At 37.0% G+C, this 14,809-nt stretch overlaps 1 protein-coding gene across 1 annotated transcript in view; it reads right to left on the minus strand.

Moving 5' to 3' along the window:
* SYTL4 (synaptotagmin like 4) overlaps positions 1 to 14,809 on the minus strand; it is a 110,343-nt gene that overhangs the window by 15,306 nt on the left and 80,228 nt on the right. The window contains exons 9-11 of the mRNA XM_049766601.1: positions 4,827 to 4,917; positions 4,610 to 4,713; positions 891 to 989 (exon numbers count right to left, since the gene is read on the minus strand). Of these exons, the coding sequence (XP_049622558.1) occupies positions 891 to 989; positions 4,610 to 4,713; positions 4,827 to 4,917 (294 nt within the window). The remainder of the gene's footprint in view (positions 1 to 890; positions 990 to 4,609; positions 4,714 to 4,826; positions 4,918 to 14,809) is intronic.

Raw genomic sequence — 14,809 nt, forward strand, 5'->3', positions numbered from 1 at the left:
ACCTGGCTCAGAAATTTGTCGTGGACTAGAGAGATATAAGGTATAGTTAAGTTCATTTCATATAGATATAGATATAGATATAGATATAGATATAGATATAGATATAGATATCATGTGCTAAAAAGTTAAGAAGGAATCAATTGCTATTTTAAATAAAATGTTTTAATTTAATAGGTTTCTTTTATCTAACTGATCCTTATCAAGACCTATAGAAACAAGTAAGAGACTGGATCAGAATTATATTTTCTCCTTGAAGAATAATGAGTTCTACGTAGTCACATTCTCTTCCTATGTGTGACTAGGAAAATATTCTAATCACCCTGGTCTGTCTACATTTCCCTTAAACATCAATCTTCATACTTACAACAGAATTAGAGCCAGATTGATAGTACAGTGGGTAGGGTATTTGCCTTGTACTTAGCCAACCTGGGCATGATCCCCATTATCCCATATAATCCCCCAAGTCCACCAGGAATAATTCCTAAGTGCAGAGCTAAAAGCAACTTCTGAGGCCTCTGGGTGTGGAAAAAAACTAAAACAATAACCAAAAACACAACAAAATTAGACTTTAATTGTGAAATATTGCTTTAAATTTATGTTTCTGATTACATTTTTTGCTCTTTAATCATAGGCTGACTGTCAATTAGCCTTGTGAGGGTCCTTAACATATTCACTGCCCTGGGGTTGGAGTGTGTTTCCTGAGCAAAGAAAATCACTAGATGTACATAAAGCAACTATGATATAAATTGAGGATAGGAACATATATGTCTGATTTACTTGGGGAAAATGACTAAGATGAATTCCCCCAAGTCCTTGTTCTGCTCTAGGGAGGTCCTTATTTTCTTCTGATACCCCAATATGTCTATAGCGATAGAAGTTATAGAATTTACCATAGAAGAGCCACTTCCCATGCTGCTTCTGGCTAGCTTCTGGCGATGCAAATTTACTAAGTGGTCAATATCCTCTTCTTCTGCATCTTCTTCCTCTTCCTAGAACAATATTCAGTTAATAAAAATAAGAAAAAGTTCAAAAATTAATAGTCAAATTTTAGTGGAAGTCACAGTTTCTGCTAAGCTCTAGGGTTACCTAGGATAAGTGCTAGGTAGGTTGTGCACATTTCCTTATTTTTGTCCTCTTATTTTAAGCTTCCAATTTATGAACCATTCTTTCTCAAATGTCAAAAGAACTAGATAACGTTAACTCTTTCTCACTTGACTATTTCAATTTGTCATCCATTCCATTCTAATCAAAATTTATCTTTATTAGAGCCCCCAAATTTATATCTAGCAATGTGTTACAAAATAAAGAGAAAATGAAGACAGTTCTTTTCTTAAAGCAAATAAAAAAATTACTTTAGAAAAAAAGAGGAATCTGAGCCCGACCTTGAGAAATTGTGAGTGCTGCCTGTGTGTGTCTGTCTCCTGTCCTGTTGCCTGAACCTCTTGGGAGTAGGCCAAAAAGAGGCTCCAGAAAACTTGCTCTCCCAGAGGCTCATTCAAGCGCGGGAACACCAAGGAACTGCTTCATAACGTGAAAACCAGCTATAAGCAGTACTTTGCAAAAGTCAGGTCACCTGTTTGTGACGTCAGGCTGGGAAAATATTGTGAGTGCTGCCTGTGTGTGTCTGTCTCCTGTCCTGTCGCCTGAACCTCTTTGGAGTGGGCCAAAAAGAGGCTCTGCTTCGCTATGCGGCCATGCGCTCTTTCTAAGGAAAGAACACCATTGCAACAAGAAGAAAAAATCACACTAAGAACTATGCTGGATTACTGAAGTCCAGCATTTCTCCCCAGACTGTCTTCTCTGCTGCATGCTCGGGCCTAAGATTTGATCCTCTGTGAGGCTTCATCCACGGAGGACACCCCTTCCTTGGAGGCAAGTCAACCCACCCATAAAGGGCAGAGCCAGGGGAGCGTGTCCCCATACATCATTTAGCCAATGAATACCACCTCAACACGTAGAAAAAACCACAATACAAGTGTGACAATGGGGAAACAACGCAGGCCAGCATCAGACATAGAGAATGAAGATGACAGTTCTGATGACCAGAAAATGACCAACCAACTAATCAATCACTCAGATAAGGATTTTAGACAAGAAATAAGGAAGATTCTCAAAGAACTCAAAGAAACCATGGATTGAGTTGAACAGAACACTAATAAGAACCAAGAAAATATGAAGACAGAAATCACAAAACTTCAAAATGAAATAACAGGTCAAATAACAGGCCTGAAAAACATAGTAAACACATTGAATGACAAAATGGATAAGCTCTACACCAGGGTAATAGAAGCTGAGAATAGAATTGATGCTGTGGAAGATGAGATAAATAAGAACTCCAGACAGCGGGAGAGATTGGAAAAAAAAACTTAAAGCAAGTGAACAGACAATGGAAAAATTAGTCAAAGAATGGGAACAGATGAAAATAGAAGTTTATGATAAGCTAAACAGAAACAACTTAAGAATCACTGGAGTCCCAGAAACCCAGGAAGAAAATTTCCAGGAAGAATCAACGGTCAAGAACATCATTAAAAAGAAACTTACAGAGCTAAAGAATATATGTGATCAAATCCTGCATGACCAAAGAGTACCAACCAAAAGAGATCCCAAAAAAATACCCCAAGACACATCCTAGTCACAATGATGAATCCCACAAATAGAGACAGAATTCTGAAAACAGCAAGATCAAAAAGGGAAATTACATTCAAGGGAGCATCCTTGAGATTTACAGCAGACCTGTCACAAGAAACACTCAAGGCCAGAAAGCAGTGGTGAGACATAGTGACAAAACTCAATGAAATGAATGCTTCACCTAGAATATTGTACCCAGCAAAACTCACTTTCTGGTTTGATGGAAGAATACATGGTTTCACAGACAAAAACAGCTCAGAAACTTTACAGACTCAAAACCAGTCTTAAGAGAAAAACTGAAAGACCTAATTTAAAACAAGACTGACCAAAAGACACACCAAATTTCAATATAAATATGGCATTAAATTCCAGTACAATTCTTTCTCTCAATATCAATGGACTAAATGCACCAGTTAAGAGACACAGAGTGGCTAAATATATCAAAAAAACTCAATACAACCTTCTGCTGCCTACAAGAAATGCAACTGAATAGTCAGAACAAACGTCAACTCAAAATAAAAGGCTGGAGGAAAATTATCCAAGCAAACAAAACCCATAAAAAATATGGAGTAGCTATACTAATATCAGAAAATGCAAACTTTATACTCAGGAAGGTTGTAAGGGACAAAGATGGACATTTTATATTAATCAAGGGGTATGTAGAGCAGGAAGAAATCACTCTCCTAAACATATATGCACTGAGTGAGGGTCCAGCAAAATATTTAATACAATTGTTGACAAATCTGAAAAAGAATATCAACAACACAATAATTGTGGGGGACCTTAACACGGCTTTGTCAACACTGGATAGGTCAACCAGACTGAAACCCAACAAGAATATACTAGACCTGAGAAGAGAAATGAAAGAAAGAGGCCTAGTGGATATATATAGGACACACCATCCCCAGAAACCTGGATACACATTCTTCTCTAATGTACATGGGACATTCTCCAGGATAGACTACATGCTGACACATAAAACATACCTCCATAATATCAAAAGGATAGAAATCTTGCAGGCTACCTTCACTGACCCAAGGCTCTGAAATTATATGTGAATTCTAAAGGGACACAGAAGAAAAACTTTAACACCTGGAAGTTAAACAGCCTCATACTTAATCACCTGTGGGTCCGAGATGAAATCAAAGAGGAAATCAAAACTTTCCTGAAAACAAATGATAATAAAGACACAAACTATCAGAACTTATGGGTCACAACAAAAGCAGTACCGAGAAGAAAATTTATAGCTTTGCAAGCACACACCAGGAAGGAAGAATGGGCTAACCTGAGTAGCTTAATGACGCAGCTCATAGAACTAGAAAGTGCTCAACAAAAGGATCCAAAAATGGCAGACAGAAGGAAATAACAAAGCTGAAAGCAGAAATCAATGAAGTGGAAACCCAAAAAACAATCCAAAAGATCAATGACAGTAGAAGTTGGTTATTTGAAAAAAAAATAAACAAGATTGATAGACCACTGGCAAAACTAACAAATAAAAAGAGAGAGAGATTTGATCATTCATATTAGGAATGAAAAAGGAGAGTTCACTACTGATATGGCAGAGATTCAAAGGATAATCAGAAACTACTTTGAGAAACTCTATGCCACTAACAATGAGAACCTGGAAGAAATGGATAAATTCTTGGACTCTTATAATCTTCCATGGTTGAATGAAGAGAATATAGCATATATAAACACCCCATCAAAAGTCTGCCCAAAAACAAAAGCCCAGGATCAGAAGGATTCACTAATGAATTCAAGCACAGTCATGTATGTAATCAAGGTGTTTAAATAAAATAAAATATATTAAAAATACATATATATGGAAAAAAGACAAAAAAAAAACAAGAAAAAAAGAGGAATCAAGACCATGTAGCCATTACCTAAGAAATTAAACACTGATTGATAGTATCAAGTACTAAAAGTATCACTAGATACATAAAATTGCATATGCATACAAGTTAAATACAAAGATATCTACCATATCCACATTGAGGCCTGGGACAGATTTGCTTCTATCTCCCAAAGAACTACATTCTTGCTCCATATCTTCCAGACGAAGATCAATCACAGATTTAGTATATTCTAAATATAAACAAAAAAATCTAAGTCAAAATTGACTTATTCTTTCCATATCAAAGCCTATCTAGGGTATATGTAAAATTTTGTTCAATAGTCCATAGGAGAAAACCAGATACCTGAAGGTCTAAGTAATTTTCTTGTGTTCTTCTTAAAAATCATTTCACTCTCATCAACAGACATAACATTTTGATCCCCAGTTGTAATTTCCTGTAAAGAAAATAGGAGAAAAAATTGGAAAGAACACATAAGTAGGTGAAACTATACAATGAAAGTTAGTATTAAAAAGGAGGGCACAGCTAGCTATTTAAAAGAGACTAAACTATGATAAGTTAACTCGTACAAAAATTATTTCCCTTTTTTTTTATAACAAAATCTTAGGGAAAATGTACCCAAGACAGCCACCACCAGAGCCCTGAGGCTGGCACCAAGTCACAGCTGCAGGCACCCTGAGGTCACAGCCCTGTCAGAGCACTGCCAATGCCTTGAGGCTGCCTCCTTGCTGCAGCTGCCACTGTCACCAAAAGCATGAGCCTAGATGTCATGAGAAGAGTGTCACACATAGAAAATGCCACTGTATTGCAAAGATCACAAAGAAAAAACAACGACCAAGCTTAGTAAATGAAGATTATAGTTTGGAAGACTCATCTAGTATCAGCCACCTATATAGCCTCTCTGACAAAAACTTTAGAAACGAAATATGGAGGGTGCTCAAAGAAATCAAAGAAACCATGAAATGAACAGAACAAACAACAAATAATAATCAAGAGGATATGGAAGTAAAAATAAGAAAACTTCCCAAAGATATAACATGACTGAAAAATTTGGTAGGTAAAAAGAAAAGTTAACTAGAGAGCCTCACTAGCAGAGTACCGTCTGCTAAAGATGGAATCAGAGAGCTGGAAGGTGAGCTGTATAACAACTCCATACAACAGAAGAAGATGGAAAAGAATCTTAATATAAATAAACAGAAGATGGAAACATCTTCAAAAGAAGCAGACAATAGTCTGTATAAATATCTATTTCCCACTTACAATAAACTGAGTTATTCTCCCAAAGAGGCTGGTGGATGCTTCTTTGTGAGTACTCTACTCACTGGGATCTGACTTCAACAGTGACTTCTACATCTTAAGACCTGACTTCACCAGTATCATTTACAACTGGTGCCCAAACGTGGACACTGAATAGGGACCTGAGAAGATCCTAAAGATAATGACAGCCCCACCATGAAACTCTGGGTGCCACTACACCTTGTCAAAAGCAGAATTCTCACTAATGTACCATGCTACAGATTCCTGCTGAATGGAATAAGGAACCCTCCAAGCTAAAGTGTTCCTTCTCCTGCCCTAATCCAACATGGACTACCCAAGAGAAAAAGATAAGGAAACCAGTTGCAACCCCAACAGGTAATTAGGACAATAAGTCAATATATCACATTAAGACAAAGATTACAGGGATTAGGAGTGACCAGATTCAAAATTTTGATACTGTTTTTGAGGAAATTGGTCCAGCTCTCACTGGACTTCATAATTTAGGAAATACTTGTTACATTAACTCAATAGTACAGTATCTGTGTAATGCTCCAAGTTTGATAGATTATTTTAACCAAAACCATTATAAAGCTTAACTTAACAGGTCAAATACATTAGGACATAAAGGAAAAGTGGCAGAAGAATTTAGCAAAAGTATGAAAGCTCTGTGGGCAGGACAGCAAAGGCACATCAGCGCAAAATACTTGAAGATAAACATTGGGAAGATCAAGAATGATTTTCAGGGTACTGCCAACAATATTTACAAGAACTACTTGATGACTTAAAAGCTGCAGAGCATGCTTGGCAGAGATACAACTCAATGAGTCTATTATTGTTACCCTTTTTCAAGACAAGTACAAATTCAGTCTAGTGCCTCACCTGTCACAAAAGTCTTGGACATTTGGGACTTTCATGAACCTATTTTTTTCATTAGCATCTACAAATAAATGTATACTACTGAATTGCCTCGAGTTATTTTCCAAAGAATAAAAACTGACAGACAATAATGGGTCTTATTGCAGTCACTGTAGAGTGCAGCAGGATTCTATAAAAAAATAGACATTTGGAAATTACCACCTGTGCTTTTAATACATCTGAAGTGCTTTTCCTACTAAGGCAGGTGGAAGCAAAAAAAAAACAAAACAAAAAAACAGACCTATGTGGACTTCCCCTTAGAAAATCTTGACTTGCCATAATATGATATTAATTCTAAGAACAACTCTGAAAAAGTCAATTTATTTTCTGTTTTGAATAATTATGGTGAAACCGACAAAGTTAACTACATGGTCTACTGTAAAAATGCAGCGAGACAATGCTGGTTTAAGTTTGATGATTACAAAGTTTTGGGTATCCCCACCTCTTCTGTGAAATCTTCAGGAGATTATATCCTCTTTTATACATCAGTGATTTCTATTGCAACAGATACAGCAGCATAAATTAAAGCAGAAGTCTGTGGAAAAGAAGTTGGATGCTCTGGACTCACACTACAGTGCTCAGTGCTCTTAACTCTTATTACAGTGATCATTATAGGATGCGTAGCAACATACAAAAAATGTTTTTCTAATATACTTAGGACAGAATAGGGAAAAGTCAATTGGTTTATGTATAAAGTATTTAGAATCTATGTCACTTCTACAGCCAAGTCTAAAATTTTCTCACCACTTTACTTGCCAGTTTTATTTTTATGATGCACTATGACCCACTTACCACCCTAGATGGGTCAGTTTTACAGCTGTAACATATTGACCAATTATGTATCTATGTATGTGTGGTGCCACATTTATGTTAGCCTAATGTCCACCTATATTATACATAGCTCTTCTACCTTCCCTTATTTTCCCCAGCAAAATCTTTTCTATTATTTCCCTATGCTCACTTATCCTGGACTTGATACTTTCCCTACTAAATCTCTTTACCCCATATTGCTCAACAACCCTTATGCCCTAGACCACCACCCTTTTCCCACACATCTGCATTCCCTCTATCATTTCAGCCTCTCAGCATTGAATGATCAGCTCATGACCAGAATTGGCTATTTAAATGGGTCCTGGCTCAAAAAATGATCCCAGCCTGGGACAGTTCAACAGCTGTGAATTCGCTCAACAGCTGCAGGAAATCATTGACACTTCCATTGCTTACCTGATTACTTTCAGCCAACAGATTACCTCATTAGCTGAAGTAGTTCTCCTGAATCATTCTACCTTGGACTTGTTCTTAAAAGATTAGGGGTAATATGTCTATTTCTTGGGGAACAATGTTATTACTTTGGACTTGATTCAGCAGATAAAAGTGTTTGTGTGTGTTTATTAGGGGACAATGTTATTGCTTTGGACACGATTCAGCATACGGAAAGAGAATATATGTATTTCTTTATATGTATTACTGGAGAACAATGTTGTTACTATACCTATGAATCAGGGATCGTGGACTACAACCTAGCCATAGATCCCTGGCACCCCAATACTGCCTTGTGGCTATGTCTTTTTTCCATTTTGCATAGACCAAGTAAAATGAGGAAATCTTATGAAAGAGTTCCCATCTATTAGGGATAGAAATTACAATTTTTTTGTTAGAGATGGCCTTTAACTTTGAACATTTGTATCACTGGCTTGACATAGCTTCATTTGCTCTGAGATTGAACATATACCCCCAAATTTGGGTCCCATCAATGGAACCAGGGGTAGATTTTGAGCCACTCTGGCAAAGAGGGAACTGGGGGTAGGTTTTGCAACACCCTGCAACAAATTGAAACTGGGGCAAACTTTATGACACCCTGAAAACGACTTGTAAACTGTGACATGTTTCATGATACCCTGGCTATGACTTAAAGCTAGTGCAGCCCAAAGGACTATAGTGAAATACTTGTCAGTGACAGCCAACAAAGAGAAGTTGAAGGAATGAGAACCTTTTATTTTTCCCATGACTTAGAAGAACCCTCTGAGGTCAGGCAAACTAAAGAAAAGCCTGAAGCCTACATATGAAATGTTGAAATGCATGACCATAAGTTTCCTGAGAAAGGCCACCCTGCTCTAAATCTAATATAGGTTAAAAGTTTTTATCCCAGCTTTTACTGTGCTTATGTAAAATAATAGTTGCTTTTAACACTTTTCTATAAGCTCTGATGTGGGCTTCCTGCCTATAGCAGAAGACACTCTAGCATGACTTATCTATTTTTGTGTATTTAACAAAATATCAAAAATCTTGTTTAACAAACAGAAAAGGGAATATACAGCTAGTCATCTTAACCACACACCCTATTTTATTTTTTTAATATTATATTCATTTAAGCACCATGATTACAAACATGATTGTAGTTGAGTTTCAGTCACAAAAAGACACCAGTCACCTGCATTTGAGACAGTCATTCTAATTCTATCACGCATTGACATTGTCACCATAGTTGTCAGTGTAGTTATCTCTCTAATTATACTCACAACTCTTTGTGGTGAGCTTCATATCATGAGCCAGTCCTACCAGCCCTCATATCTCTGGGCATTATTACATTAATGTCTTTTATTTTCCCTAAAACACATAGATGAGTAATAATATTCTGTGTCTATCTCTCTCCATCTGACTTAGTCACTCAGCATAATAGATTCTATGTACATCCATGAATAAGAAAATTTCATGACTTCATCTCTCCTGATGGCTGCATAAAATTCCATCGTGTATAAGTACCACGGGTTCTTTAGCCATTCATCTGTTGAAGGTCAATTTAGTTGTTTCCAGAGTCTGGCTATTGTAAATAGTGCTGCAATGAATATAGATGTGAGGAAGCGATTTTTGAATTTTATTTTCGTGTTCCTAGGGCATATCCCTAGGTGTGATATAGCTGGATCATATGGGAGATCAATTTTCAGTTTTTTGAGGAATGTCCATATTGTTTTTCACAAAGGCATTCCCACCAGCAGTGAATGAGAGTACCTTTCTCTCCATATCCCTGCCAGAACTGATTGTTCTTGTTCTTTGTGATTTGTCAGTCTCTGTGGCACGAGATGTTACCTCATTGTTGTTTTGATTTGCATCTTCCTAATGCTTAGTGATGCAGAGCATTTTTTCATGTGCCTTTTTGCCATCTGTATTTCTTCTTTGAGAAGTTGTTCTTCTTCCGAATTTTTGATAGGGTTAGATGTTTTTTTCTTGATAAGTTCTGTGAGTAACTTGTATATCTTCACTATTAGCCCCTTATCTGATGGGTATTGGATTAATAGTTTCTCCCATTTTGTGGGTTGCTTTTGTATCCTAGGCACTATTTCCTTTGCGGTGCAGAAGCTTCTCAGGTTAAAATAGTCCCATCTGTTTAACTCTACTTCTACATCTTTGGAGAGTGCTGTTTCCTCCTTGAAGATGCTTTTAGTCTTGATGTCATGGAGTGTTTTGCCTACGTTTTGTTCTACATACCTTATGGCATCATGTCTGAAATCAAGGTCTTTAATCCATTTGAATTTGACCTATATGCAAGGTGTTAGATGGAGGTCTGAGTTCGCTTTTTTTTGCAAGTGGCTGACCATTTGCCCCAACACCACAAGAGATTTCCCTTGCCCCATTTTGCATTTATTGACCCTTTATCAAAGATTGATTTTATGTCTCGGGAAGATTCTTTGAATACTCAAGTCTATTCCACTGATCTGAGGGTCTGTTTTTATTAGAATACCATGCTGTTTTAATGATTACAGTTTGTAATACAATTTAAAGTTGGGAAAAGTGATGCCTCCCATATTCCTTTTCCCAAAGGTTGCTCTAGATATGAGCAGATGTGTTGTATATGAAAATATTTCCATAAGCTTATTCTTTGCCTGTTGTTCCACCTTGACCTTCCAGGTGGGGGCACTGTTGAGAGCGGAATAGTTTGGGAGCGAGGTGTTCAGGGTCTTTTGCCAGTTGGAGTGCTGGCTCAAGGTGTGTTTTGGAGCTAGCAGCAGGCTGACAAAGGACTCTCTTTGCCCAACCTTTTACCCCTTAACCCTCCTGTCTGTGTGGATTATTTGCTGTGGATAAATATTACCAAGATCTCTCCACAAAAGGGGACAAGGGGATGGGAATCAATTTCTCATTCTGGGAGCTCTTTGCAGATGCAGAAACAACCAACAAAGGAGTAAACGGGACCCAACAAATGGGGCAACACATGTGTTTATTGCTTCAAATAATTTCAGGAGTGTTTGATCCACTTCTTTGAAGAATATCATATTTATATTTAGAAGAATTGCAATAAATCTGTAAATGTGTTGAAGAGTATTGCCATTTTAATTATGTTAATCCTACTAATCCATGAGCAGGGTATGCATTTCTATTACCGTGTGTCTTCCTTAATTTCTTGAAACAGGGTTTTATAGTTTTCTTTGTAAAGGTCATTCACCTCTTTAGTTAAGTTGACCCCAAGACCCAAGTTTGTGTGACTCTAATGTGAATGGGATTTTTTAATGTCCATTTCTTTTATACTATTATTGTTGTACAAGAAAGCCATTCATTTTTGCTTGTTAATTTTGTAGCCTGCCACTTTGCTATATGAATCTATTGTTTCTGGAAGCTTTTTGGTATATTCTTTAGGGTTTTCTAAATAGAGCATCATGTCATCTGCAAACAGTAGAGAGCCTGACTTCTTCCTTTTCTACCTGGATGCCCTTGATATCTTTTTCTTGCCTAATTACTAGGGCAAGTACTTCCAGTACTATGTTGAGTAGGAGTGGTAAGAGAGGGCAGCCTTGTCTTGTACCAGATTTTAGAGGAAATGACTTTAGTTTATCTCCATTGAGATTAATATTTGTCATTGGCTTGTGGTAGATGACCTTGAATATATTGAATAAAGTTCCTTCCATACCCATCTTGATGAGAATTTTTGTCAAGAATAGGTGTTGGACCTTATCAAATGTTTTCTCTGCATCTGTTGATATGATCATATAGTTTTTATTTTTCTTTTTGTTGATATGGTGTATTTGTTGAATGATTTATGTATGTTAAATCACTCTTGCATTTCTGGAATGAATCCTACTTGGTTGTGATGTATGGTCTTTTTTGATTAGATGTTGGATCCTATTTGCTAGAATTTTATTGAGGATCTTTGCATCTGTGTTCATCAAGGATAATGGTCTGTAGTTTTCTTTCTTTTCTTCCTTTTTCTTTTATTTTCTTTTTCCTTTCTTTCTTTCTTTTTTCCTTTCTTCCTTTCTTTTCTTTTTTCTTTCGCAACTGTCAAGTTTTTGGTATCAAGTTGATGTTAGCTTCATACAAATTATCTGGGAGTGTTCCTGATTCTTCAATTTACATGAAAGAGCCTGAAAAGGATTGGTAGCATTTCCTCTAGAAAGGTTTGGAAGAACTCGTTTGTGAAGCCATCTGGGCCTGGACTTTTGTTTTTGGGAAGACTTTTGATGACGATTTTTAATTTGCTGAGTAGTGATGCGTCAATTTAAATATACTAGATCATCCTGGTTTAACTGTGGAAGATTATAAGAGTCCAAGAATTTATCCATTTCTTCCAGGTTCTCATGTTTTTAGGAATAAAGTTTCTCAAAGTAGTTCTGATTACCCTTTGAATCTCTGCATTATCTATAGTGGTCTCTCCCTCTTCATTTCTAATCCAGTTTATTACCTTTCTCTCTCCATTTCTTTTTGATTTTTGCTAGTGGTTTATGAATCTTGTTTATTTTTTTGAAGAATCAATTTTACTTTCATTAATCTTTCGAATTGTTTTTGGATTTCCACTTCAATTATTTCTGCTCTGAGCTTGATTATTTCCTTCTGCCTACCTATTTTTGGTTCATTTTGTTGATCACTTTCTAACTTTATAAGCTGCATCATTAAGCTATTTATGTAGGCCCCTTCTTCCTTCCTGATATGTGCTTGCAAAGCAATCAATTTTCCTCTTAGTATTGCTTTTGCTGTGTCCCATAAATTCTGGTAATTTGTGTCTTCATTGTTCCTCTTTAATTTCATTTCTGACCCACTAACAGTAGTTAGCTGTTTAATTTCTGGTCTAAAGTTTTTCTTCTTTGTCCTTTTACAATTCACTTCTAATTTCAGTGCCTTGTGATCTGAGAACATAGTCTGTACAATATCTTTCCTCTTGTCTCTATGGAGATATGTGTTATGGGCCAGCATGTTGTCTATCCTGGAGAATGACCCTTGTGCATTGGAGAATAATGTGTATCCAATTTTTTGGCAATGGAGTGCCCTAAATATACTAGGCGTCTATCTTCCATTTCTCTTTTCAGAGCTAGTATATTCTTGTTAAGCTTCACCCTGGTGGACCTATCAAGAGGTAATAGTGCAGGGCTGAAGTTCCCCATGATTATTGTGTTGCTATTAATACCTTCTTTCAGATTTGTCAACAATTTTATTAAATATATTGCTGGTTCCTCATTGGGTGCATATATGTTTAAGAGTATGATTTCTTCCTGTTGTACATATCCTTTGATTAGTACAAAATGTCCATCTTTGTCTGTTATAACTTGCCTGAGTCTAAAGCTTGTATCGTCTGATATTAATATGGTCACTCCAGATTTTTTAATTGGAATTGTTTGCTTGGATGATTTTCCTTCAGCCTTTGATTTTGAGTCTATATTTGTTCTGACTATTAAGATATGTTTCTTGTAGGCAGTAGAACTTTTGGATTCAATTTTTTTAATCCATTTTGCCAATCTGTGCCTCTTTTTTTGTTTGTTTGTTTTGTTTTGTTTTTGGGTCACACCCAGCAGTGCTCAGGGGTTACACTTGGCTCTGTCCTCAGAAATTATTCCTGGAAGACTCGGGGGACTAGATGAGATGCTGGTATTAAAACCATCATCCGTCCTGGATTGGATGCATGAAAGGCAAATGCCTTCTGCAAAAGAATGGTGAGCATCAGTGCTTGGGCCACTGTTCTGAGTGTTCATCTCTCCTTCACTGCCTGGTTCTGTCATGCCTGAAGGGACCTCAGCTAGGCAAGGCTGAAGGTTAAATTGGTGGAATCTACGTCAATTGGGAGCATAACAGCTGCTTTGCACTGGTATTACCCCTGGTCCAGTTATGTTAGAAACTTCTACACCTTTCTCTCGTTTCAAGATATCAAACTCCATAATCATCCCATCTCCAGTGCTGCACAAAAACTTCCTGGGGTTGTGTCTCATAATATATGTCTGGTGAACAAAAAAATCCTGCTTAGTGTCATTTCTCTTAAAAATACATAACCATTTCAAACATTGAACCATTCAATACTACCTAAGTTTTGTATTGCCAGCACTGGCCTATCCAGTACCAACTCTGGAAAAGTTGTTTTGTTTTGGTTTTGGTTCGGTTTGGGGGCCACACCCAGTGATGCGCAGGGGTTACTCCTGGCTATGTGCTCAGAAATCGCTCCTGGCTTGGGGGACCATATGGGATGCTGGGGGATCGAACTGCGGTCCATCCTAGGTGCGTGGAAAGGCAAACACCCTACCGCTTGAGCCACCGCTCCAGTCCCTGGAAAAGTCTTTTGAGTGAGAATTCTTTACTCTTGTGTCCTGCACACATTCGTCAAACATCTTTAATGCAAGTTCACTTATCCACTGGGTCTAGTACTTAACTTAGTAAAGTTTTTTGAGTAAGAACTCTTCACTACTATAAAAGCACTCTTCCCTTTTTGGGACATGTGTATTGGAGCATATTTAATCAATGTGCCATGTTAAATTAGTCTTGAAATAACCCACAGCAGTGTGAGGCAAGTCAGAAGGGAGGCTATGTAAGTTAATACTCTAGTAGAAGGTATAGCACATTCAGCAGACATCAAGAGGTGGAGAACTATGCAAAGAAAACTACAAAGTAGTACTTTAAGAAATAAAAGAAGACGCAAGGAATTGGAGACATATACCCTGCTCATGGATTGGGAAAATTGATATCATTAATGGCAATACTTCCCAGAGTACTGTACAGATTTAATGTGATCATTATAAAAAATATCCATGATATTTTTCAAAGAAGTAAATTAAAGTCTCTTAAAATTCATTTGGAAATATAAATGTCCACAAATACCCAAAGCAATCCTTGGGAAAATGAAGATGGGAGGCATAATAGTACCCAAACTTTAAACTGCACTACAAAGCAATAGTAATTAAAAC

The sequence above is a fragment of the Suncus etruscus genome, chromosome X (assembly GCF_024139225.1).
Source record: "Suncus etruscus isolate mSunEtr1 chromosome X, mSunEtr1.pri.cur, whole genome shotgun sequence".
NCBI classification, from domain to species: Eukaryota; Metazoa; Chordata; class Mammalia; order Eulipotyphla; family Soricidae; genus Suncus; species Suncus etruscus.